Below are 26148 nucleotides of genomic sequence, written 5' to 3' on the forward strand. Positions count from 1 at the left end.
AGAGCGTCATAATACTAACGTAAGTGTTATAATACTAACCCCCTTGAGCATTAAACTCTTCTTATTCTTTTCTCTTGGGCTACCTCAGATACCTTTGTGACACAAACCAGTTTAAAATATGGACCTAGTGAGGGCATACAAAGCTTATTCTATATATTAAATATTAGTAGTAATTGATTTCTTAATTAAAACTAAAGAGCAGTTTTAATATTTTCTTGCAGTACACCACTCAGTTTGTGTTGTACATATCACTTTGGAGTCTGTTTCACATTGAGGAAGGTAAACAGAATATTAAAGAAAGGAAGCAAAGTTGGAGGTGAGAAGTGCCCAGAAAAGGAATAATCACATAGAAAAACTCATGAAGATCCAAGAAATTGCAATCTTTTGTATGGTGAAAAGGTACAAAATAGGTTGGAGACCAGAGGAAACATGTTGAATGAAAGTAATAGTAAATACTTATGCTTACTCTGTGCCAGGCATTGTTGTATATTCTTTACATATATTAATAATACACATTTTATGAGATAGGTCTTGTATATCATTACTATCTCCATTTTACAGATGAGAAAACTGAGGCAAAAGGGGTTAAGAAACTTGGCCTGAGGTCCCACCACTTAGTAAATGAATTAAACTCAAACCATCTAGCTCCTGAATTCATACTTATAACCACTACCCTATTCTGCCTAGTATACAACTGCAAGTATGTAACCTGAAGTAGCTGGAGAAAGGGTCACTCAAGTAACAAATTTTGCTCTCTCCACTTAGACACCTTCAGTCATATAATAAATTTCCAGCTGTTTTTATTACCAGATGTCTTATGACTGACCAAATAAGTTATGGAATTAAATTAGTATCTTTTTGAAAGGACCAGTTATATTCTACTGATATATGTTAAATCTTGTTGGAGTTACGCCATTCCATTATATTGTTTGAAACATCAACTCTCATTATGAGAAATGCTTAAATGAAGTAATCATAAGCCAACAATAACATTTGTGTCAGTGGGTACTGGCTTAAATCCACATCTGATTGTGATTAGTCATGATGAACTATGTATTGAGATTGTAATTACACCCTGGACATTTCAAGATTTTTATTTTTCAGTTTTAAAATATATCTAGAGGGGTGCCTGGATGGCTCAGTTGGTTGAGCATCTGACTCTTGATTTTGCCTCAGGTCATGATCCCAGGGCCGTGGGATCCAACCCTGCGTCTGACTCTGTGCTGAGCATGAAGCCTTCTTAGGATTCACACTTTCTCTCCCTCTGGCTCTCTCCCCTGCTCACTGTTTCTCTTAAAATAAATAAATAAATAAATAAATAAATAAATAAGTCTATAAAACATGATTTTACAGCGATATAAAGGAACCACATTTATATTTGCTAATCATTATGGATACCTTTTAAATTATCTAGTTAAAGCTAGGTATTAAAAATTCTATTTCTTGGGACACCTGGGTGGTGCAGTTGGTTAAGCATCCGACTCTTGATTTAGGCTCAGGTCATGATTTCATGGTTGTGAGATCAAGCCCCAAGTTGGGCTCCGTGCTGAGCATGGAACCTGCTTGGGATTTTATCTCCCTCTTTCTCTGCCCCTCCCCCTCTCAAGTGCACGCTCTCAAAATAAATAAACATTTTGTAAAAGCTCTATATCTTTTATTGATTTTGTATAACTTTTTATTTTAACAGCTGCTAAATGAACTATTTAGTCTTTCAGACTTATTTATACAGGATTTATTTTTTAATATTCACTTTATTCACTTCAGTAAACATCCATTGAACATAACATTTGTCTTAGGAACTGTATATTTAGAGATTAACAAGGTTATAGCTCTAGAAAATGAGTTCATGTTTAAATGGGGGGAAAGCATTGTAAACTAATAGCAGTAATACCTTGACACATTCAGTAGTTGAGAAATATAACACCCCGTGAGAACCCATAGGGTGAATTAAATTTTCTGAGATGTGGGAGCATCACAAGTTACTTAGTCCTAAAACTAGGTTTGAAAGATCAATAGAAGTTCACCAGAAAAACCAGGAAGGAGCTTATCAGAAAGACATAGTTTGGATGTGTAGGAGGAAACAGATACGAAACTGGAAAATATAGATTATGGTAACTGTAAATTTTTTTAAGATTTTACTTGATTTTTTAAAGTAATCTCATGCCCATTGTTGGGCTTGAACCTACAACTGCAAGATTCAGAGTCTCACATTCCACCGAGTGAGCCAGCCAGGTGCCCCTATTGTATTTAATACTTACAAATAAGCCATCCCCAAAACATTTTTGTGCTCCTGAGCACACTAGACAATGTCTTAGATAAATGCTGGACTTACAGAGATAAGATAGAGGTTTGAAAATTACAACAAAATTTTTATAGCATTGACTTGTAGAATTTTTCTTTCCAAATGTATTTTTGCATTATTTCTTTAATTGGTGTATATATACCAGTTGAATTTCTTGATACTTTAAGGCTGAGGTTTGCCAGAATTGGAAGAGTTATCTTAGGTTTAATTAGCAGAGGTCTGATAGTAAAGAGCATTTTCTCTTTAATTGCATTATGGCAGTCAGCCAAAATAATCTGTCTAAATAATTAATCTTTATGGCTATTTAACTTAAAAACAAAAGCTCAAACAATATATTTAATAACCAATTTTATTTAGGCCACTCAGAATTTTGTTTTATAAAAATCCACTGGATCTTTCCAAGGATAAGTAATATGTCTTTTTTTTTGTTCCCTTGATACACAGTTTTTATGCATTCTAACTTTTTGAGGGAAAGCAAAAGTGAAAAACTCCTCCAGTCACTGTGATATATAAATTCACAGGTGATTTTGCATCTTAAATACTGACTGTAACATTGTGATAATTTAGATAATGGTACTCCAGAATTTGGAATTTCTCCTAGTAATTTCAGGAAATGGTATTCTCAAGGATGTTAATGTGGATAGTTTCAAACACGTTTTAATGTACTCATTTAAAGAAATCATGTGTCATTTGATATACCCAAAAGAATATATGTAATATATATATATATATGTATATAAATCTGCCACCCCCAACCTAACTGAAATACTGCTAATACTACCCAAATATCTTTGTGCTCCTCCATTCTCCCATTCCAGTGCTTCTGGAGGTAATCAAAATCTTGAATTTTATAAAGTTTTCTTTTTCTTTTTGATAGATCATTTATTACCTTTAACAAAATGTTTGTGAAGATCTATGGATGAGTAGAGAATCAGCCAGTGAATAAAATACATCGGCAAAATATTATAGTATGACAAATGATAGTAAATGCTATGCAGAAAAATAAAGCAGAGAAGGGCGAAGAGATTGGGAGTGAAGAATGAATTTAAATAGGATAGTCAGGAAAACCTAAGAATGTGACCTTAAGTAAAGACTTGAAGGAGATAATCGAGCAACCATGGGTATGTCTAGGGGAAGAGAAAATTTCAAATGCACAAATGGCCCTGAGGCAGAAATATATATATACCTAGGGTATTAGAGACAACAAAGAAGCCAGTGCGGCTAGAGTGCACTGTTTTATATGTTGCATTTGATTGCTTTGTTGTCAGTACTTTTCCAAGATATAAAACAGTTCCTTCACATTTTTTTTCTTTGCATGGCATTAACTTTTAATTGACCACAATGTATTTGTTTTGTAAAGTATCCCACATTTTTGTTCCTCTAATTTTTTCCTCATGGTTTCATTTAACTTGTTCCTAAATCTCTTGTATTTTATAATTGAAAGTTAGGTCTAATGACTTCATTAGATTTTTTTGCAAGGAAATTTCATAGATGATGCTGTGTTCTGCATGTTAGGTCACTGTAGATAGTATATGCAATATCAGGTTGTTCAGGTAGGTTGCTACAATTGGTCACTTATTTACTGTGATCACCATTGAATCTTTTTGTAAAAATGCTTTACATTTGCAACTGTCAAATATTGGTACTCTGTTACGTTTATGCCACTCAGCTTGCCACTCAGTGGTTTTAATATCCATCGATCTGTTTCTGAAATTTTTTATTTATTTTGAATGTAGAAACCAGTGTGTCCTAAAGTCTGGAAATAGGATATTCTGTATCAGTTGTTTATTAAAGGGTATTGGTCTCTTATGGGACTTAGTAATTAGGCATCCCTAAACAAAAGAGTTATTCTTCCTGCAGGGAGTCAGGGGCAAACAATTCATTTTTGTTTCCAGTTGTGAATAAACCCAACAGTTAATCAAACCAGAAATAAGTCATTTTTGTCCAATAGTCATTTACTTCAGTAGATTTTATTTTATTAGTATTTGAGTATATAGCACATCTCTCCTATTTGGTCCATCGTCATCATTACTACCTTAGTTAGGCGCTCTGAGTCCCGCCTCCTTCGTTTTTGGATCTCTTGGCAGCAGTCTCCTTGCTCCATTTCCTTCACCTTTACTTCCAGTTACTCTCCACAGTGGAACCAGAAATATTTTTTAAAGCTCACATCTGTTCATGATAGTTATTTGCCCAAAATTTTTCAGTGGCCACCTATTATCTCCAGAATAAAGCTTGGCTTTATTTTAATGAAGACTTTATAGGAGGAAGGGGCTCCCTGTGACTTGGCCCCATCTTTTCTCTTGGTTACCACCACAAAATCTGGCTTAGGTTGCCAAACTTAAAGTAGTTCTGTAATCTCATTGTCATAGCTTAGCTTTGTTTTATAGGCACTTGCTAATGTTATTGCTTAGAATGCTGTTGACCCTGTTTCCCCTGCCCAGTTGCCTCTGCAGAGAATTGACATTCCTTCCTAAGTAGTACTGTGTACCCTTATAACGTTCCTATCATTGTACTTAATTTACTTGTTTATTTTTTATGTGTCCTTCTTTTCAACTAAAGTAGAAGTTCTTTGGAGTATGGGGGGAAATGGGAAGAAGTTAGCCAAGAGTATAATCTTCCAGGTGTATAAGTTGAATAAGTTCTGAGGATCTAATATACAGCATGGTGATTATAGTTAATAGTACTATGTTATATACATGAAAGTTGTTAAGAAATCTTAAATGATCTCACCAAAAAATAAGAAGTGAGTAATGTAATGTGATAGGATGTGTTATGCTAATGCTATGGTGTTAATCATTTTGCAGTGTATAAATGTATCAAATCAGCTTCTTTTATACCTTAAACTTAACAGTGTTATATATCAATTAAATCTCAGTAAGGCTGGAAAAAAATAAAGTAGAAGTTCTTAGGAGAAGATCCTTGTTGCGTTCATCTTTGTATGTTAAGAACTTGGCATAGGGCCTGGAGCATATTTATCGCTCAGTAAATACCTGAGTAGATGGACAGTTGGGTGGATAGATACTTTCTCCAAGTAAGTGTTTACACATCACCATTTTAAGCAGTCATAGTAATATGTCTTTGGGTAAGTATGTTGAAATTATGTAACCAAAAGCCAGTTTCACCAAAAACCGGTGATTTTGTGTGTGTGTGTGTGTGTGTGTGTGTGTGTGTGTGTGTGAGAGAGAGAGAGAGAGAGAGAGAGAGACCTTGTCCATCAGCTGAGTTAAACAATTCTTTTTGTTTTTGTTTGGCTTATTTTTATTTTTTTAATGTTTATTTCTGAGAGAGAGATTGAGCAGGGGAGGGGCAGAGAGATCCGAAGTGTAGGCTCTGTGCTGACAGAGAGCCCAGTGTGGGGCCTCAAACTCCTGAACCATGAGATCATGGTATGATCCAGTGTCAGATGTTTAGCTCACTGAGCCACCCAGCTGCTCTTCTCTTGGATTTACTCTTAAAAGAGTATTTTATCTCTTCAGCTATCTATAGTTTGTGACCAGATTGGGTTCCCAAATATCAAATGTTTAGGGATTAGGTAGTTAACCTTCCAACTCTGTCAGCTGAATGAGCTCTACCTTGCAGTGGACCTCTCTTAAGATTGTTGCTCTCATCTCAGGGGCTCTAAATTTTGTACTTTTTGTTGCTGGCTCTTACCTCTGAGGGTTGGTATCCTTTTACTTCTTTCCCCCATCATTGTCCCCAAAACTTCCAAAATAAACTTTTCCATTAGTTGCTTGTGTGTCCATTTGTTAGCAGAACTCTAATGTTCTTCCTTGGAAGAGCAATTACTAGATAATCCTTATGTCCTCCAAGGTTCCTATAGTAAACTAGATGAAGCTCCATTGTAGAGTTAAGAATACGTGGACTTCACAGTCCCAGAACTAGAACCCTGTATGTCTGTTACCTAGGACAACTTCTTAAGATCTTATTTCTCTTATCTTTATATATACCAGTGTTTACCACAGTATACTGATAATACAAAATTACAGATGTGAAAAGTGCATACAATATAAATCCTAGCTATGTTATGTTTTGTACATGGAAATTTCTCCCCTTATAGTCATCTAAATGTATTTGGAGAAACTGCTTTCTTACTGGACCTTTTTGGTTTGCTCTCTATTACCCTTCTTGCAGATTTCTGCCTGATACTCTTGCACCATGAGCATCTTTCTTCCTTTCTGTACTTGTCTCGTATTTGATATTGCTTACTTTTCATTAGTTTATTCAATAATTTCCTTGTGCAGAGCATCATAGTAAAACTGCACTCAAAGAATTTAAATAGTACTTGTGGATAAGGTATTTAGGCTACTTGATTATTATCTTTATTTTGCTATTATTATTTTGTTTTCTTAGCTTTGCTAAAAAAAGAAATTATTGCCTTGTGAAGGAAGTTAGTTTTCAGTATACCTCTGCCCTTCAATTCTAGACAGTTTTTTTTTTTTTAGTTTATTTATTTATTTTGAGAGACAGCATTTGTGTGTGCATGGGTGTGCATTTGTTGGGGAGGGCAGAGAGAGGGAGAGAGAGAATCCCAAGTAGGCTCTGTGCTGACAACGTGGAGCCCAGTGCAGGGCTTGACCCCACAAACCATGAGACCACGATCTGAGGCAAAATCAAGTTGTGTCTGATGCAAAAATGAGTGAGCCACCGTGGTGCCCCTAGACAATTATTTTTACATGGCATGTATAAATGTGTGTAACAAAGAGAAATTTATAACTGGTATTAGAGTAAAGCAAGAAACTGTCTTTTGAAGTAGATACAGATTTTTCTTTCTTTTTTAAAAATGTTTTTCATTTTAATAACTTTTTGCACGATACAACAATTTAAAAAGGATATAATAGTATACATTGTCAGTTTAGTTAGGAATTGAGCTAGTTTTGTGTTCTGCCATTGATACCGTCTTTAGTGTGCCATAATCTTCATATTTCTCTGTTTTTCAGATTTTAACAGTAACTGCTGTTGCCTTGTTCATAGGATACCCAAAGGGGGTTTTCTCAGTATTCATGCTCTACCCTCAGCTTTCAGCTCTCTTGTTCTCTTGTGGCACAGAGCACTCCTATCCCACACTCTTGCCCCTCCATCTAGTGGTAGACTGGTGTTGCTTTATTGCCTTCTATTATAATGAGGGCATGGGGACTCTTTATTGTCCTAGTGCTAAGTCTTTTTTTTTTTTTTAATGTTTATTTATTTTTGAGAGAGCATGGGTGGGGGAGGAGCAGAGAGAGAGGGAGATACAGAATCTGAAGCAGGCTCCAGGCTCCAAGCTGTCAGCACACAGCCTGATGCAGGGAGGGCTCGAACTCACAAACCATGAGGTCATGACCTGAACCAAAGTTGGACGCTTAACTGAGTCACCCAGGTGCCCCTAGTGCTGAGTCTTAATCATGCCTTTTGTGCCTGGAGCCCTTGAGGGACCCTCTCAGCTTTCCTGGCCATTATTTCTGTGACAGGCCTCACTCAGGTGGTTTCCTGTCCCCTTCCCAATGCTACCAAACCTCTGGTTTGATATTGGTATTAGGATTCAGGGTCCAGGCCAGTGTTTTGTCTTATTCTCTCCCCCAGATGGGAGATTTCTTCTTTTACCTTCTCCTAGCTGCAGTGATTCTTTGCCTGGCTATGGTGGTGATTCAGTTTGCGGACTCACCTCCATCACATTGTCTTTTAGTTTGCAGGGGACGAAAAGCCTGGAGATGTGAGCTAGGCTTCTTACCTTTCCCCCAGCAATTGAAGATCATCACCTGCAAGTCTGAACCAAGAGAGGTGCTCTCTGTTCTGCTCTGTCTCAGAATTTGTTTTTAAGTACCCACTTGAGACCTATGGAAAAGAGCTTTTGAGTGAGTGTAAACTCCTTGTACCACTGTGACAAACTAGCTCACACTTCATCTTTGATAGTTCCTTAAAATTTTAGGCTCATATCTTCTTACTCATTTTTGTGGAGACCACCTTTTCTTCTTAGGCTGTGCCATACATGATAGAGCTTGTTTGTTTGATCTCTTCTTGGAGGGGCTTATCTTTGGAATGATAATTACTTCAGTTCAAGATGGGCTCAAGAAAACTTTTGTTGTTGTTGTTGATTCAGCTTATTCTCATTGTTGGTAGATTTCCACATTCTAAGTGAAAGCCAAACCCTATTGTTATGCTTTTGGATTTGCTTTTAATGGTTTTTTTTAAATACAAAAATTAATGTTATGTGGTTGAACCTATTGGTCTTTTATGACTTCTAAATTTTGTATTGTGTTTAGTAAAAGACTTCCTCACCCTGAGAATATTCTCCCATGTTGTCTGCCATTTATTTTTCTTTTCTTTTTTCCTTTTTTTTCTTTTTTACTGGTTTTAGGTGTTTTGATTCATTTAGGAATTAATTTTGGTGTAAGGTGCAATATCTGTCTTATTTTCTTTGTAATGAAAAGCCAAATGCACCAAAATCACTCACTGAAAAATTCATCTTTCCCCACTATTTATAATTCTACCATATCAGTAGGATTGATGCCTGTAAGTAGTAGAAAATGTGACCAACAATGGCTTGAATTCACAGGAGTATATTTGTCTTATGCAAAATAAATCTGGGAGTAGGTAAAACATTATTGTACTGCATCTCAGCAGTGCAGAGACCTAGAGTTTTTCCGTCTCCTTCTGTCATTTTTATCTCCATACTTGTCCCCTTGATGGTTGCAAAATCACTGTTGAACATCCAGCATTACACATGAGTTTTAGATCACTGAGAGGGGAAGGGACAAAGGACTGAAGATGTCATACTTACCTAGTCTGGTCATGTTAAAGGCTTTTCCAGAAGCCCCACCTAACCAAATACATGTTTTTTCCTCAGATATTTCTTGCACATTATTTTCCAGACCACTAACAAATCTCCTATCATTAGTAGGACTATTCTTTCCTTCGATTCATTAGCTGAATTGTTTAATTAAGGTAGAAAATATTAGAGGTCTCTGGGTGGCTCAGTCCGTTGAGCATCTGACTCTTGATTTCAGCTCAGGTCATGATCTCATGGTTGGTGAGTTTGAGCCCTATGTCAGGCTCTGTGCAGCAGCAGGGAGCCTGCTTGGGATTCTCCCTCCCTCCCTCCCTCCCTCCCTCTCTCTACCCCTTCCTCATTCACGCTATCTCTGTCCCTCTCAAAATAAGTAAATAAACTTAAAAAAAGTATTTGGAGCACCTGGATGGTTCAGTCAGTTGAGTGACTCTTGATTTTAACTCAGGTCATGATCTCACAATTCATAGGTTTGAGCCCTGTGTTGGGCTCTGTGCTTGCTGACAGTATGGAGCCTGCTTATGATTCTCTCTCCCCTCTCTGCCCCTCTCCTGCTCATGCTCTGTCTGTCTCTCTCTCTCAAAATAAACATGAAAAAAACTTTCTAAAGAAGTATTTAAATTAAAAAAAGAAAATATTAAATATATGCAGCTAATAACTTCACTCATAACTAATTTTCTAGCAGAGTTTGGCCTAGAAAAAACCAAATAGCTATAAAATGAGAATATTCAGGCACCATGTTCACAGAATTTCTCATTCTTTGCCTTGTGAATTTACATTTCTCTACCAAAATGTTTTAGGCTAGAGTAGGAAACCTCTAATTGGGTTCATTGTCAATTTCATGTTTTAAACAAGATGACACAATCTGGTAATATCAAGAGCCCATATTAGATTTTTATTCTTTGAAAAGTTGATAAATCTGCTCTGTAAAATAGAGTTATAGAACCCGTATATTGTAAAACTGGAAGAGATAAGGTTGCAGTTTCGGATGTGAAAAATTAGGTTTGGACTTCTTAATGAAATGCTTATACTTTTGAATCTCTCAATTCTTAAAAATTCTATTTAAAATAACTGAAAGATGCTATATGCTACAGGAATCATGATCAGTTTGACCTGAATTCAGTAGCAGATATCCTTTCTAGTCTAAACTTTTTTAATATTTTTGTTTCCTACTTCAAATTATCTCAACTAGGATACAAATTGGAATCACTTTTTTTTTTAATGTTGGCTTAGAATAATGAATTAAATTCTGGTTCTCAGTAACAATTTTGAATACTTTATGAATTATTTAGTTGTGGGAGATCAAAACAAACAATAAATACAAAGTCTTCAGTGTACCTTCAATTTCTGTCCACATCTACTTTTGAGAAAAAAATGTTGGTTTATACATAGGAAAAAAACTTTGATCAAATTGATATCATATGTCAAATTTAATAATGTCCTTTTTATCCTTTTTAGGACAGTGGTGATTATCCCCTTACCATGCCTGGACCTCAGTGGAAAAAATTTCGTTCAAACTTTTGTGAATTTATTGGAGTCCTGATTCGACAATGTCAGTATAGCATAATTTATGATGAGTATATGATGGACACAGTAATTTCCCTTTTGACTGGTTTGTCAGACTCCCAGGTCAGAGCTTTTAGGCATACAAGTACCCTTGCTGGTAAGTAACCAACATTTTATTTCTTCTTCAATTAGATTTGTTAAATGTTCTATTCCAGTTAAAATTTATTTAGATTAAGTATTTAAATTAATTGCTGTGCTCCTGAAAAATACCGTCTCTCCCCTCCCCCAAATTCATCTGAATGGCTTCTGTTATCTGTTTAGGTAAGATATATGCCGATTTTGATAACTGGCATCTGATTACCTTGAGAATGAAAATGGGAAATTTCTGGCAAATTTCAGCAAATTTGTCTCTCAACATTTAATTACTTTCATATATCATTATTTCATAATTCAGGATATTTTAGGAGTTCATTAGGCCATATTCTTTGATAAACCCCAAAATTAGTAGTTGAAGTTTGAGATTCAGTCTTTTTTTTTACTTAATTACATTGCTTTATTGCTCATTATTATACCTAAGTGTATAAATTTTTATTTGTTTTTATATTTGAAACAATTCCATCTAATTGCAATCACTGCACAGCCAGCATTCTTCTCCTGCTGTAATAACTTGATTGTATCTAACTGTAATGTCTCTGCAGTCAGTTCATTTAGGTCAGCTATAGATAATCTGAGGAATTGACAGATTAGTTTTCACTTTTATTTTCATTTTAGAATTATCTAGAGAGTTCTCAGCTAAGTATATTCATTTTTCCTTGTTTCTTTCCATAACAAGGCAGTTTTATTAATTTAGCAATTGTTCTATTTTCCCTCAACTACTTTAACTCTGCTTACCTAAAATGACTGTTCTTTTTTGATCTGTGATGTCGAGTATACACACGTGTGTGTGTACATGCACCTATGTGTAAATACTCCCAGATTACATCCTTTTTAGTAGCAGTGACTTTATATTCATCTTACACATTATCATAAGAAACGCCAAATTTAATTTTGTTAATTACATTTCATCTTGCATTTACATTATATTTCTCATTTATCAAATATGTTTGAAACATTGGTTCTCAAACTTTTGCATGCATCAGAATCATCTGTGGAGCTTATTAAAACAGATTGCATGGACTTACCCCCAGAGTTTAACTTTAGGTTATACTGATGCTAATACTTTGGGGAATACACATTGCAAACCCCTGGTTTAAAATTTTGTCATATTCTGGCGTAATCAGTTGCCTAAAGCTGTATTATTACCTTGGGTCATCCATATTTTTGTCCATTTCTCTTTTTTCATTTCTCTTTTTTTTCTTATTTTAATGTGATTAATCCATATTCGTGTCCATTATTCTTTTAGTTACATGTCTGTATGAAACATGAAACAGTTTAGTAAAACCTTGGATTGCAAGTAACTTGTTTGTGAGTGTTCCCTGAGACAAGCAAACATTTCTAATACATTTTAACTTGATAAATGAACGGTGTCTTGCAATACAGTGTCTTGCAATACGGCATCAGTATGTGACCCCGAATGTCACATGATCACGACTGAGCCAGTGGTTCTTGAAATTTGCTTTGATATACAAGTGCTTTGGATTACAAGCATGTTTCTGGAATGAATTATGCTTGCAAACCAAGGTTTTACTATATTTGCTTTTGAAAGTAGTATTTTTCTTATTATTAGGAAAAGAGGAATGTCTACCCAATTTTTTTTAAAAAGGTAAAATAAAAATACAGTTATATTGCTGAAAAAAATTTCTGTACAGGACACACATCAGATACCTTAAATTCTGTGTTTTGAGAGTATTCCTCATTATTAGGAAGAAAAAGAGATCTTATACCAAAGATCCTTTAAAGATCCTGTAAATACACTATTATTTTTAAATTATCTGATGTTGTACATTTTCGTTTCTAATTTCATGACTTTTGCTATCTTCTGCATTTTAGTTTGCTCTTTTTTTCTTTATATGTTCTATTTAGTTTTCATCTTACTTCCTCCTATGCAGTAATGCCCATTTAGCTGGTTGTCAGATGCATGGTAAATGCAGCAGTTTGAAATAAATGGAACTAAACATAAAATAGAAATTGCTTCTAAATAGTCCAAGTTGCTCTCATAAAAAGTTTATATTTTCATCTCATAAGACCAGGAGAGAAAGGAGAACCAACAATGGAGGAATGAAGCAATGCCCAATGGAGGGCAAATGTTAAATACTGTCCTGCTGATAGAACTATGAAGTAATAATTTATACTAAAAAGAAAACAAAAGATTTTGCTTACAGATATTGAGAGAGAGAATAACCTGGAGCTTTTCTGTAGGGGCAAGGTACTTCTCTTTAATCCAGAAACCTGTGTGTATTCTGTATAAAAGATTAAATATATGCCACATACTGTATTTAAGAACATAAGAGAATAATATAGAATATTTTGACTTTTAAAATGTCTCAGTTTCCTGAAAAATGCACTTAATTTTCATTTGCATTTGTTCTCCACTACAGTGTAAACAAAGTATTATATTCTTTTACTGACTTTATAATGGTCCATTCCACCTCCTTTCCATTGGCCTGTTTTTAGTGACTTTTATTATCGTTTTCCCTATTTTTATCCTTTTCGTGACCTATATATGTGTTAATTTTAAATATTCTTAAATATATTTTAATTATGGCTCTTCTGTTCCTTTTGAGTTGAGTAGCTTCCTCCTCCTTCCAGTACCTTTCTGTCTTTCTTTTCCCACAGTTTACCCGTGATCATGATAGCTTTTGAAAATGCTTGATAAATGCCATTTTGTTTTTACCTAAGCTCTTTGTATATCATGATCTAGCCTATTTCAATTTGAAATTATTTTTAAAAATATGATAAGAAAAATGGAAGGAGATCAACATTATATTTCTACTGATTTTTCAAAAGTAGAAACTTAATTTTCAAGTCATTTTCAAATTTACTTCAAAATATTACTATATGACGGGGCGCCTGGGTGGCGCAGTCGGTTAAGCGTCCGACTTCAGCCAGGTCACGATCTCGCGGTCCGTGAGTTCGAGCCCCGCGTCGGGCTCTGGGCTGATGGCTCAGAGCCTGGAGCCTGTTTCCAATTCTGTGTCTCCCTCTCTCTCTGCCCCTCCCCCGTTCATGCTCTGTCTCTCTCTGTCCCAAAAGTAAATAAATGTTGAAAAAAAAAATATATTACTATATGACTAATTAATGATCGTATCTCCCAAGGCCCAGTTTCATAAAATGTGGGACATATCAATCACCCACCCTTCAACAAAGCACAGAGATCTTACTGAGGACTTAATTCCAGACTAGATAATAATTATCCATATTTTCAAGAATTTTTTTTTTCTCATCTTTGCCCTCCTCTCTCTCTCTCTCTCTCTCTCTTTTTAAGGTATGTATGCAAGGGGCAGATTAAAAGATAATCATTTTTATTCACTTTGCAGGACGAGTCTTGGGGACTAGATAAAATGGGCAGGAACATTTAATCCTCTGCTTCAAAGACTATGTGCATGGACAGTTACAAGGCAGTTATGGCCAGATATGATTATCGGCTTTGGAATAAAATGCTCCTTGACATTGCTTATATCTTAGCTGAGAAGAGAGACAATCAGGTTAGTTGTTCTGTAGGGTACAGATGTGATGAGTTGCAGAGCTTGATAAGTCATCAGAGTGATCTTATCAGTAGCACTTTTAATTGGTTTTCCAGATAACTCATTTTCTTATTCAGTTAAATAATGTGTCCCGTATTGTCAGTGTTTATGCATTGCATTTAATTGTATACTTTTTACCATATTTTTATTGAAAATTTTCATCATTCTGTAGTTCTTTAGGTCTGTTTATTCTACAGTTACAGTAGTCTCGTTTTTCCATTGGAGGTAAACTATGTTTCCTCTTTATTGAAATTCTTTTTGCTGTTAAATTTGAACAGACTGTTAGCTATTACATTTTCTATTTTTCTTATTATTTTTTCTGTTCTCTTAATTGGAATTTTAAAACATGCTCTCCAATTTGTTTGAGGTAGTACTTCAGGTTGCAGTACAGTTTTCATTAACTATTAATCTTTAGAATTAAGTGCCCTTATTTCTGTTCTAAATAGCTTCCTCAGTTGCGCATATTGGAACATAGTTTGTGGATGTAATTTAAATAACATTTTGTCCTTATTTTGGTGGATTTAGAATCTGAGACTGGGCACATTTATTTATTCCTCAATTTGATGAACTTTTCATGAGGTAATAATCTTTTTTCCTCGAAGGTCAAAAAAAAAATAGCTTTGTCGTTTGGTGTTATGAAGATAATTCTACTCTCAAAGAATCTTTTTCAGATCTATAGTTACATTATTTTTAGACATTTGCTTTAAAAATGTATGCCAATACTTCATAAAGTGTTTATTTCTAATTTTTGTTAGGTGGTAATTTGTAGGATAAGTAATGTTGATGTAACGTTATTTTTTTTCCTGTTTTCTCACCTATATGATTTTCTATTATATTGCAAATAGATTAATATTGGCTACCACTCACTACTAAGGTGAAAATGCTATTTTGGACAAAGAGGATTAAGAACACAAAATTATATTAATAATAGCATGGTGATTTATTCTACTTTTTTCTGAGATGAATTCTGGGAAAATTAGAAAATGTGGTTAAGAGGGGCGCCTGGGTGGCGCAGTCGGTTGGGCGTCCAACTTCAGCCAGGTCACGATCTCGCGGTCCGTGAGTTCGAGCCCCGTGTCAGGCTCTGGGCTGATGGCTCAGAGCCTGGAGCCTGTTTCCGATTCTGTGTCTCCCTTTCTCTCTGCCCCTCCCCCGTTCATGCTCTGTCTGTCTCTGTCCCAAAAATAAATAAACGTTGAAAAAAAAAATTTTTTTAAAAAAAGGAAAAAAAAAAAAGAAAAAAAGAAAATGTGGTTAAGATCATCATATGAGAGTCAAGTGGTCTCAGTATGCTGGGTAGCCAGACTTGACCACTGGTGAAGTTAATCGGTCACTCTCAGACCCTTGGGGGAAAAAAACATTTCTTTATACCTTATTGTTTAACATTATTATGTTTACATATAGTTAATTTTATATTGACGTATGATTCATTGCTGATTATCATTTCTTACGAAGTCACAGTCTCTGGACTTCTACTCTGAAGAAATATACAATATATGAAATTGCTTTGCTCTCCAGTCATAGACTGAAAATCACTTTGCATCAGTAAATTGGCATCTTTTCTTTCACTTTCAGTTGCTGAAACCATATAAATACAGTGGTTCACACCAGACTGTCTGGATCCACATCCCTCACTGCCTTTTACTGGTTTGGTAACTTGGACAAATCTTTAACTTTCCTGGCCTCACTTTCTTCACGTGCAAAGTGAGGAATATCATAATAGTGATCTCATTAAGAGAAATTAGGAGAGTCGGGGGCCTAGGTGACTTAGTTGGTTAAGCATCTGACTCTTTTCTGCTCAGGTCATGATCTCATGGTTTGTGGAATTGAGCCCCTGTCATGCTCTATGCTGAGCATCAAGCCGTTTGGGATTCTCTCTGCCCCTCTCCTGCTCAGGCACACTTGCTCTCTCTCAAAATAAATAAAAAAGATTAAAAGAAAGAAATTAGGAGAGCACAGACCAGTGCCTGACATTTAATAAGCTGTTCCTATTATTCTGTAATGACAAGAAGAGCTAATAGTGTTGGCAGTGTTTCACTTCATTCATGTTTTTATTCAGAATATATTGAACACCTACTCTTAGTAATAAAAGACATTGCCAATGAAGAAATCAGAAACAAATTAGATCTTTCAAAAACTCCTGTTAATAAAAAAATAATTAAAAAAATAATAAAAACAAAACTAATAGCATGCATTTTTATTTTTTGTCTCGTCTTTTATTTTATTTTATCTTTTATTTTAATTTTGTCACAAATTCTCTTTATTACATTCAGTTAAGTGTTTTGGAATTCTTAACTAGACAGAATATTTTTGGTTTCTATGGTTAGGGCTTGAAAATTTTAGGTCTGACATCATCAAAAAGCAGACTATAGAGTATAAATAATCTCTTCATTTTTTCTTATGTTCATTTTTTTATTCTTCTAAAGTCTTACTTTCTCATTGCTTTGTACTTTTACCGTTGTATTTTTTGTTTTGTTTTTTTACTTCATAACCTTTGTTTGTTTTTATTAACCTCTCCCCTAAAGATAACAGTTCCCAGTTTTCCAGAGTTTGTGAATAGACCTTAAGTGTTCTCAATAATTGACAAAATTTGTGAATGCCACTATATCTCTAGCTGTATCTGTAAAATACAGTAAACTTTAAAAATGCAGTGATATAAATATTTACTTCAAATATGTAAATATAGGTATCTATAGTAATGTGTTAAGTTTTCTAGTTAACTATCATTTTCTTAGGTTTATCTTTTTCATCAGATATGAAAATTAGCTTTCTTTTGGGGGCCAGCTTTTATAAAGAAATCATGGTTTTAAAATCACTTTACAAACATTGCTTATCATTATCTATTAGCTTGGTGACCTTAGACAAATCACTTCTGTGCCTCACTTTCCTCATCTGTATACTGTTAATACTAATAGTCCCATCTCGTAGGAATGAAAGGCTTAAATGAATTCGTGTTAAATGTTTAACATATAAAAGTCACCCAGTAAAATTGATACTATAACTACAACAGAATGACAGAGCTTACTTGGCTTAGTTCTAAAGAGGGCAGAGAAATTGAGAAAATTTTTTGTATATATTTCATTAACATTTCCATATTGTACATTTAAATGTTTTCTGTGCATATAAAATTACTATAGTGATATATTCAGAAAAGGAAAAAAGTACAAAAATAAAAATTACCCATAGTTCTACTTATCATTGTGCCCAGAATATGTTTGTAGTTCCTTTAGTTTTTTTCCTCATAAGCATAGTTTTGAGGGTTTTTTGTTTCATTTTTAAGCAAATAATAGTATCAATTTTATAGCATGTATTTTCTGTGCTTTTAATTTTTATAATCATGTATGATAAGGCAGGCTCATTTTCTAAAATCTTGATGTCCTTTAAGTTTCTTAACTTTTCTGCTATTATTTGAATCCTTCATCTTTTTTTTGGAAAAGATGGTGACCTATTTTTGGAAAAGAGAGTGACCTGTTAACTTCACCAGCGGTCAAGACTGGCTACCCAGCATACTGAGACCACTTTTCCATCTTTCCCTATCATCTTTTGCTTTCTTTCTTAATTTATTCTCTTCTTTTTGGTTAGCTTATTTTTTGATAGCTTTGAAAAGAGGTATTGGAGAAGTATATATTTGAGATTTTACATGCCTGAAAAGTATATTATATACTCATGTTTAATTCTCTGACCCAATATAGAATTCATTATTGAAAATTATCTTCAGAATTTTTCCTCTAGCTTCCATTGTTGCTGATTATCATTTCTTAACAAGTCAGAAGTCCAGTGCTGTTTCAGCTTCTGATTCTGATCCTGTTTCTTTGGAAGCTTTTAGATTTTTCTCTTTATTCCTGGTGTTCTGAGATAGCATGGTGATACACTCTGATGTGTATTTATTTTTTCCCTTTCATTATTCTTGGTACTCTTTTTTGAATACCTATTGCTTAGATATTAATCTCTTTAATCAATCCTCAGTGTCTTATTATTTCTCTTCCATTTTCCATTTCTTAGTGTTTTTTTTACATTTTTCTTATACTTCCTCAAATTTATTGAACTTAATTTTGACCATCATATAAGTTTCCTAAGAGTTCTTTCTCCAGGTTTTTTTTTTAAGTATTAGTTCATGGATGTAATATCTTCTCTTATATCTTTGATACTGTTCATTATTATTACTCTGAAGTTTTTTCTGCTCCCTACTCTTTTTTTCTGATTCTCTGCTCCAATCACTCTCTTTCATGTTGGAACCTTTCCTCAAATAGCTATTTCTTGGTATTCTGTTGCTTAGAATATGGCACTACAAAGGCAGTTAACAGAGGGGCTGTGTGTGTCTCTGTCAATGTGTTGTATTTGACAGGGTAAGGCAGTGGCTTTGTCTTCTTTGGTGAGCATCACTGTAGGACGGTTGTGTGGTCACCTGGCATTTTCATTGTAGACCCTAAACTGTTGATAATTATTTTCCCTGGGAAAGTTCAGCTTCTTTGCAGGAGGATCTTTCAATCTACTTAAGTTTAGTTGCTGTGTACCATTTGGGAGTTTGGCAGGGTGAAGCAGCATCCAGGGCAATCTGGATTTCACTTATATCCCTCTGATTTGTTTGATGATTCCAAATCTCTCGCTAATTTTGTTGAGAGAATAAACTTTCTGGACTTTCAAGATGGGTGTGTGGGGGAAAAATTGCTTGACTGCCCTAGGTTGTTGGAGTAGAGCCTTAGGGATTTAATTACTTATTTTATAAACTTTGATTTTAGACCTTACTTCCCTCCTTCTTCTATGGAACCTGGTATTTCTAATTCCTGAATGCTTCTGGGTTCTGCAGAATGAAATGTTTGTTTGTGTGTTTTTTTCTTTTTTATCTTCTTTTAGATATACCTAGTTATATTTCATTTTTTGACCACTTGGTGTGATTTGTATGCTCTCTGCTTACTTTCCTGCTTTCCATGTACACATACATACATATATTATGGTTTGGGTTTACTAGTATTTTTCTTAATTTATTGAAGGTGAAATTTGTTTTCTCCTTATTATTTTGGTTGGGTTTTAAGAGATAAAGGGAATGGTTAAATCTCTATCTTATGGGGGTGCCTGGCTGGTTTAGTCAGTAGAGCATGCAACTCTTAATCTCAGGGTCATGAGTTTGAGGCCCATGTTTGGCATAGAGTTTGCTTAAAAATAAAATTAAATGAAAAATTAAAAACAAACTTATTTGTAAAGTGGAAGCTTTTTGTAAGCTTTTTTGTTTGTTAAAATAAGCTTTTTAAAACTAAAGGAATATAATCATCCCTCTTTTAAAAATATAGTTTGTCAAACATATTTCAAACATATTTCTTTGGTATACAGTATTAGTTTTCAAAAGTGTATTTCAGGGGCATCTGGGTGGCTCAGTTGGTTAAACGGCCGACTTTGGCTCAGGTCATAATCTTGTGGTCCATGAGTTCGAGCCCTGCGTCAGGCTCTGTCCTGACAGCTCAGAGCCTGGAGCCTGTTTCAGATTCTGTGTCTCCCTCTCTCTGACCCTCTCCTGTTCATGCTCTGTCTCTCCCTGTCTCAAAAATAAATAAACATTAAAAAAAATTTTTTTAAGTGTATTTCAGAAATAGATCATTAAATATAAATGCAGTTTTTTAGATTTTGTTTTTATGTTTAGGAACACATAAATATAAATTGTTGGATATTGATTGAAAGAGTCGATGTCTACAATCTTAATTTCAACCATCCCATTTGCCAATAACCACTTCTTTTTGTTTCAGTGTTTTTCCTCTGTGTTCCCAATTCCAGTATTGTTTTTCTTTCATTGGGACTTCAGATCCTTTGATGCCATATTTTTAGTGTTCTTCACACCATTTCCTCATTTCCTCAGTTTTCCTAGCATAGATCATTTTCAACTAGATTTATTATAATCCTGTGTGTCTTCATATCCTCAACATCCTTGCCTCTGTTTCCATCATGCCTCCTTTGAAAACCCTATATTACCACCTGCTCCGTACCTGTACCAGAACGCTTGAAAGTGGCTGAAGAAAAACATATACTTGTAATGGCTAGGCCTTAGATTTTTCTCACAAGTAGACCTTTAATGTTGCCTAGAAATCCCATTACAGCATTCTACTCCATATTATTCCTACTTTCTTACAGGATTATTTCATACCTTCTCCTCAGACCTATAATATCTCCTATTACCTTTTTTTCACACTTAGCTGATTATTTTAATTGCTTAATAGAGTCAACAGAGAATTCTTCAAGGATTAAACCTACTAATCTAGGTGCAGCTATACCCATATTCTCTACTTTTTCTCTTACTACAGTTACTTCTAAGGTCAGTCCTTGCCTTTGTTCAGTAGATCTGAGCCCTGTTCTCTCCCTCAAGAACTTTGCTCTTTTCTCTCTACTGGCTTCAGTTCCCCCCTTTTATTAGATAATTCTTATCATTATACTAATATGCCGTAGTTGCTCTTATCTTTTAGAAACATTCTCTGTTAGTTAAGGCTCTCTAGAGACACGGAACCAAGAGAAGATGTACTTACTGATACATACATAAATACATACCCGCACACGCATATATATTGAGGAGGGGGAGGGGTTTTTTAAGTTTATTTTTAATTATTTTTTTTCTCAGAAGACAAATGTTTTAATAATGAAATTCTTTTTTTCCAAAATTTTATGGTGTAGTATTGGTTTCAAGAATAGAATTTAGTGATTTCATCACTTACATATGACTCCCACTGCTCATCATACCTCCTTAATACCCGTCACTGGGTTTTAGCCCATCTACCACCAACATCTTTCCTTCAACCCTCAGTTTGTTCTCTGTTGTTAAGAGTCTTTTATGATTTGCTTCCCTCTCTTTTTTTTTTCTTTCCCTTCTCATATGTTTGTCTGTTTGGTTCCCTAAATTCCACATATGAGTGAAATCATGTGTTATTTGCCTTTCTTTGACTGATTTATTTCTCTTGGCACTATTTCTCTTATACAGTATAGCTCCATCCACATCATTGCAAATGGCAAGATTTCATTCTTTTTAATGGCTACTATTCCATTGGATATGGATGGATGTGTGTGCGTGTACGTGTACACATTCATCAGTCAATGGACACTTGGGCTATTTCCATAGTTTGGCTGTTGTTGATATTGCTGCTGTAAACATCGGGGTGCATGTATCCTTTCAGATCTGTATTTTTGTATCCTTTAGATAAATACCTGGTTAGTGCAATGGCTGGATCATAGGGTAGTTCTTTTTTTAATTTTTTGAGGAACCTCCATATGGTTCTCCTTAGAGGCTGCACCAGTTTGCATTCCCACCAACAATAGAAGGGGGTTCCCCTTTCTCCACATCCTCACCAACATCTGTTGTTTCCTGTGTTGTTAATTTTATCCATTCTGACAGGTGTGAGGTGGTATCTCATTGTGGTTTTGATTTGTATTTCCCTGTTGGTGAGTGATACTGAGCATCTTTTTATGTGTTTGTTAGCTGTCTGGCTGGGTGTCTTCTTTAGAGAAATGTTTATTCATGTCTTCTGCCCATTTCTTCACTGGATTATTTATTTTTGGGGTGTTGAGTTTGATAAGTTCTTCATAGATTTTGGATACTAACCCTTTATCAGATACGTCATTTGTAGATATCTTTTCCCATTCAATAGGCCACCTTTTAGTTTTATTATTTCCTTTGCTGTGCAGAAGCTTTTTATCTTGATGAAGTCCCAATAGTTCATGTTTGCTTATGTTTCCCTTGCTTCCAGAGATGTGTCTATTAAGAAGTTGCTCCAATGAAGTCAAAGAGGTTGCTGCCTGTGGTCTCCTCTGGGATTTTGATGGTTTCCTATCTCACATTTAGGTCTTTTATCCATCTTGAAGTTATTTTTGTGTTTGGTGTAAGAAAGCGGTCCTGGTTCATTCTTCTGCATGTTGCTGTCCAGTTTTCCCAACATCATTTGTTGGAGAGACTCTTTTTTTTTCCATTGGATATTCTTTCTTGCTTTGTTGAAAATTAGTTGACTCTGTAGTTATGGGTCCACTTCTGGGTTCTGTATTCTGTTCCATTGATCTATATGTGTCTGTTTTTGTGCCAGTACTTTATTGTCTTGATGACTACAGCTTTGTAATACACTTGGAGTCTAGAATCATGATGCTTCCAGCTTTGCTTTTCTTTTTCAGGATTGCATTGGCTAATCAGGGTCTTTTGTGGTTCCATACAAATTTTAGGATTGTTTGTTTTAGTTCTGTGAAGAATGCTCATGGTATTTTGATGGGGATTGCATTAAATGTGAAGGTTGCTTTGGTTAGTATAGACATTTTAACAATGTTTGTTCTTCCAATCCATGAGCATGGAATGTTATTCCATTTAGTTGAGTCGTCTTCAGTTTCTTTCATAGGTGCTTATAGTTTTCACAGTATAGATTTTTGACCTTTACTTCTTACCTCTTTGGCCAGGTTTATATCCTACAGGTTTTGGTGTAGTTGCAAATGGGATAGATTCCTTGATTTCTCTTTCTGCTTCTTCATTATTGGTCTTTAGAAATGCAACTTATTTATGTATGTTGATTTTATATCCTGCAACTTTACTGAATTCATGTATCACTTCCAGCAATTTCTTGGTTGAATCTTTTGGGCTTTCTACATACAGTACCATCTCATCTGTGAAATAGTGAAAGTTTGACTTCTTCCTTGCCAATTTGTATGCTTTTTACTTCTTTCTATTGTCTGATTGCTGTGGCTCATACTTCCAATACTGTGTTAAATAGCAATGGTGAGAATGGACATCCCCGACTTGTTCCTGACCATAGAAGAAAAGCTCTCAATTTTTAATTGAGGATGATATTAGCTGTGGGTCTTTTATATATGGTCTTTATGATGTTAAACTATGTTCTCTCTATCCCCGCTTGATTGAAGGTTTTTATCAGGAATGGATGCTATACTTTGTCAAATGTTTTTTCTGCATCTATTGAGAGGATCATATGGTTCTTACCCTTTTTGTAATGTGGTGTATCATGATGATTGATTTGTGAATAGTGTACCACCCCTGCAGCTCAAGAATAAATCCCACTTGATCATAGTGAATAATTCTTTTAACGTACTGTAGATTTCATTTGTGAGAATTTGGTTCACAATTTCTGCGTCCATGTTCATCAAGGATACTGGCTGTAATTCTCTGTTTTAGTGGGATCTTTGTCTGGTTTTGACATCAAGGGAATGCTAGCTTTGTAGAATGAGTTTTCAGTTTTTCCTTATTTTTCTATTTTTTGGAACATTTTGAGAAGAATAGGTATTAACTCTTTAAAACATTGGTAGAATTCCCCTAGGAAGTCATCTGGCCCTGGACTCTTATTTGTTGAGAGTTTTTTGATTACTGACTCAATTTTTTTGCTGGTTATGGGTCTGTTCAAATTTTCTATTTCTTCCTGTTTCAGGTTTGGTAGTTTGTATGTTTCTAGGAATTTGCTCATATCTTCCAGATTGCCTAGTTTTTTTTGCATATAATTATTAATAATGTTCTCTTATAAATGTTTGTATTTTTATGATATTGGTTATGATCTTTCCCCTTTCATTTGTGATTTCATTTATATGGGTTCTTTTTTTTTTCTTTTTGATAAGTCTAGTCTACTGGTTTATCACTTCAAGGAAACAGTTCTTATTTTCATTGATATGATTTTTTTGTTTCTATATTTATTTATGCTCTGATTTTATCATTTCCCTTCTTCTGCTGGCTTTAGGCTTCATTTCCTGTTCCCTTTTTTTTAAGGTTATTTAGTCTGAGAGAGAGAGAGAGAGCGAGAGAGCGTGCATGTACACGTGCAAGAGGAGGAGGGGCAGACACAGAGAGAGAAAGAGAATCAATCTTAACCAGGCTCCACACTGCCAGTGCAGAGCCCAAGGCAGGGCTTATATTCACAAAACTGTGAGATTATGACCTGAGCCAAAGTCAGATGCTTAACCAACTGAGCCACCCAGGTACCCCTTGCTTTTCCTTTTCTAGATCCTTTAAGATATAAGGTTAGGTTGTGTATTTGAGACTTTTCTTGCTTCTTCAGTTAGGCCTATATTACAATATACTTCCCTTTAAGACTGACTTTGCTGCAACCCAAAGGTTTTGCACTTTTGTGTTTTCATTTTCATTTGCTTCCATGTATTTTTTAATTTCTTCTTCAATTTCATGGTTAACTCATTTATTCTTTAGTAGGATGGTCTTTAATCTCCATGTACTCGTGGTCTTCCCAAATTTTTTTTGTGATTGACTTCAAGTTTCAAAGCTTTATGTTCTGAAGATATGCATGGTTTGATCTCAGTCTTTTTACTTGTTGAGGGCTGATTTGTGACCCAGTATGTGATCTGCTCTGTAGAATGTTCCATGTGCACTCGAAAAGAATGTGCATTTGCTGCTGTAGGATGAAATGTTCTGAATATATCTGTTAAGTCCATCTGGTGCAGTGTGTCATTCAGAGCTGTTGTTTCCTTGTTGATTTATGTTTTGATGATCTGTCCATTGTTGTAGGTGGTGTGTTAAAGTCCCCTAATATTATTGTATTATTACCATTGAGTTACTTTGTATTTGTTAATAATTGATTTATGTATTTGAGTGCTTTCATGTTGAGGGCATAAATATTTATAATTGTTAAATCTCTTTGATGGATAGACTCCTTAATTATGGTATAATACTCTTCTTCATCTGCTATATTCTTTGGTTTAAAATCTTGTTTGTCTCATATAGGTATGGCTGCTCAGGCTTTCTTTTGGCATTCATTAGCATTATATATGGTTTTTCATCTCATCACTTTCAATCTGCAGATGTCTTTAGGTCTAAAATGAGTCTCTTATAGGCAGCATATAGAAGGGTCTTCTTTTTTTATCCATTTTAATACTCTTTGTGTTTTGATTGGAGCATTTTGTCCATTTACATTCAGAGTAATCATTGAAAGGTATGAATTTAGTGCCATTATGCTACCTATAAGGTTGGTGTTTCTGATGATGTTCTCTGTTCCTTTCTAGTCTTTGTTGCTTTTTTGGTCTTCTTTTCCCCCGACTCAAGGAGTTCCCTTTAATATTTCTTGAAGGTCTGTTTACTGGTCATGAATTCCTTCATTTTTTGTCTGGGAAACTCTCCTTTTACTCTGATTGCCTTGCTGGATAAAGTATTCTTGGCTGCGTACTTTTCCCATTTAGCATGTTGACTATATCATACTACTCCCTTCTGGCCTGTCAGTTTTCTGTGGACAGATCTGCTGCGAACCTGATCTGTCTTCCCTTGTATGTTAACAACTTTTTTTTTTCCCTTTCCTCATTCAGGATTCTTTCCTTGACTGTATATTTTTGAACTTCACTGTGATATGTCTTAGTGATGGCAGCTTTTGTTGAATTTAATGGGAGGTCTCTATGCTTCTTGTTTTTTGATGTCTGTTTCCTTCCCCAGATTAGTGAGATTTTCAGCTATAATTTGCTTAAATAAACCTTCTGGTCCTTTTTTTTCTCTTCATTTTCTGGGACTCCTGTGATACAAACATTATAATGCTTTAAGGAGTCACTGAGTTCCCTGAGTCTACATTTGTGATCCAATACCTTTCTTTCCTTCTTTTTCAGCTTGATTATTTTCCATAGTTTTTATCTTTTGTATCACTGATTTGCTATTCTGCTTCATCCATCTTCATTAGCATTGCATTCATTTGGCTTTGCATCTTGGTTATAGCATTTTTTTATTTCTTCCTGACTAGTTTTTAGTTGTTTTATCTCTACAGTAAAGGATTCTGTAGTGTCTTCTGTGCTTATCTCAAACCCAGCTAGTTTCCTCATGATTACTGTTTTAAATTGTGGTTCAGACATCTTACTTTTATCTGCATTGATTAAATCCTTGTGACTTCTCTGTTCTTTCTTTTGGGGTTAATTCCCCTGTCTTCTTATTTTGTCTGGGTTACTTTCTGCAT

At 34.9% G+C, this 26148-nt stretch overlaps 1 protein-coding gene across 2 annotated transcripts in view; it reads left to right on the forward strand.

Moving 5' to 3' along the window:
• Window positions 1-26148, forward strand: part of STAG1 (stromal antigen 1) — a 410827-nt gene that overhangs the window by 232592 nt on the left and 152087 nt on the right. For both annotated transcript variants that reach the window (XM_043595334.1, XM_043595335.1), the window contains one exon: window positions 10524-10728. In XM_043595334.1, the coding sequence (XP_043451269.1) occupies window positions 10524-10728 (205 nt within the window). The remainder of the gene's footprint in view (window positions 1-10523; window positions 10729-26148) is intronic.

The sequence above is a fragment of the Prionailurus bengalensis genome, chromosome C2, assembly GCF_016509475.1.
Source record: "Prionailurus bengalensis isolate Pbe53 chromosome C2, Fcat_Pben_1.1_paternal_pri, whole genome shotgun sequence".
Lineage (NCBI taxonomy): Eukaryota > Metazoa > Chordata > Mammalia > Carnivora > Felidae > Prionailurus > Prionailurus bengalensis.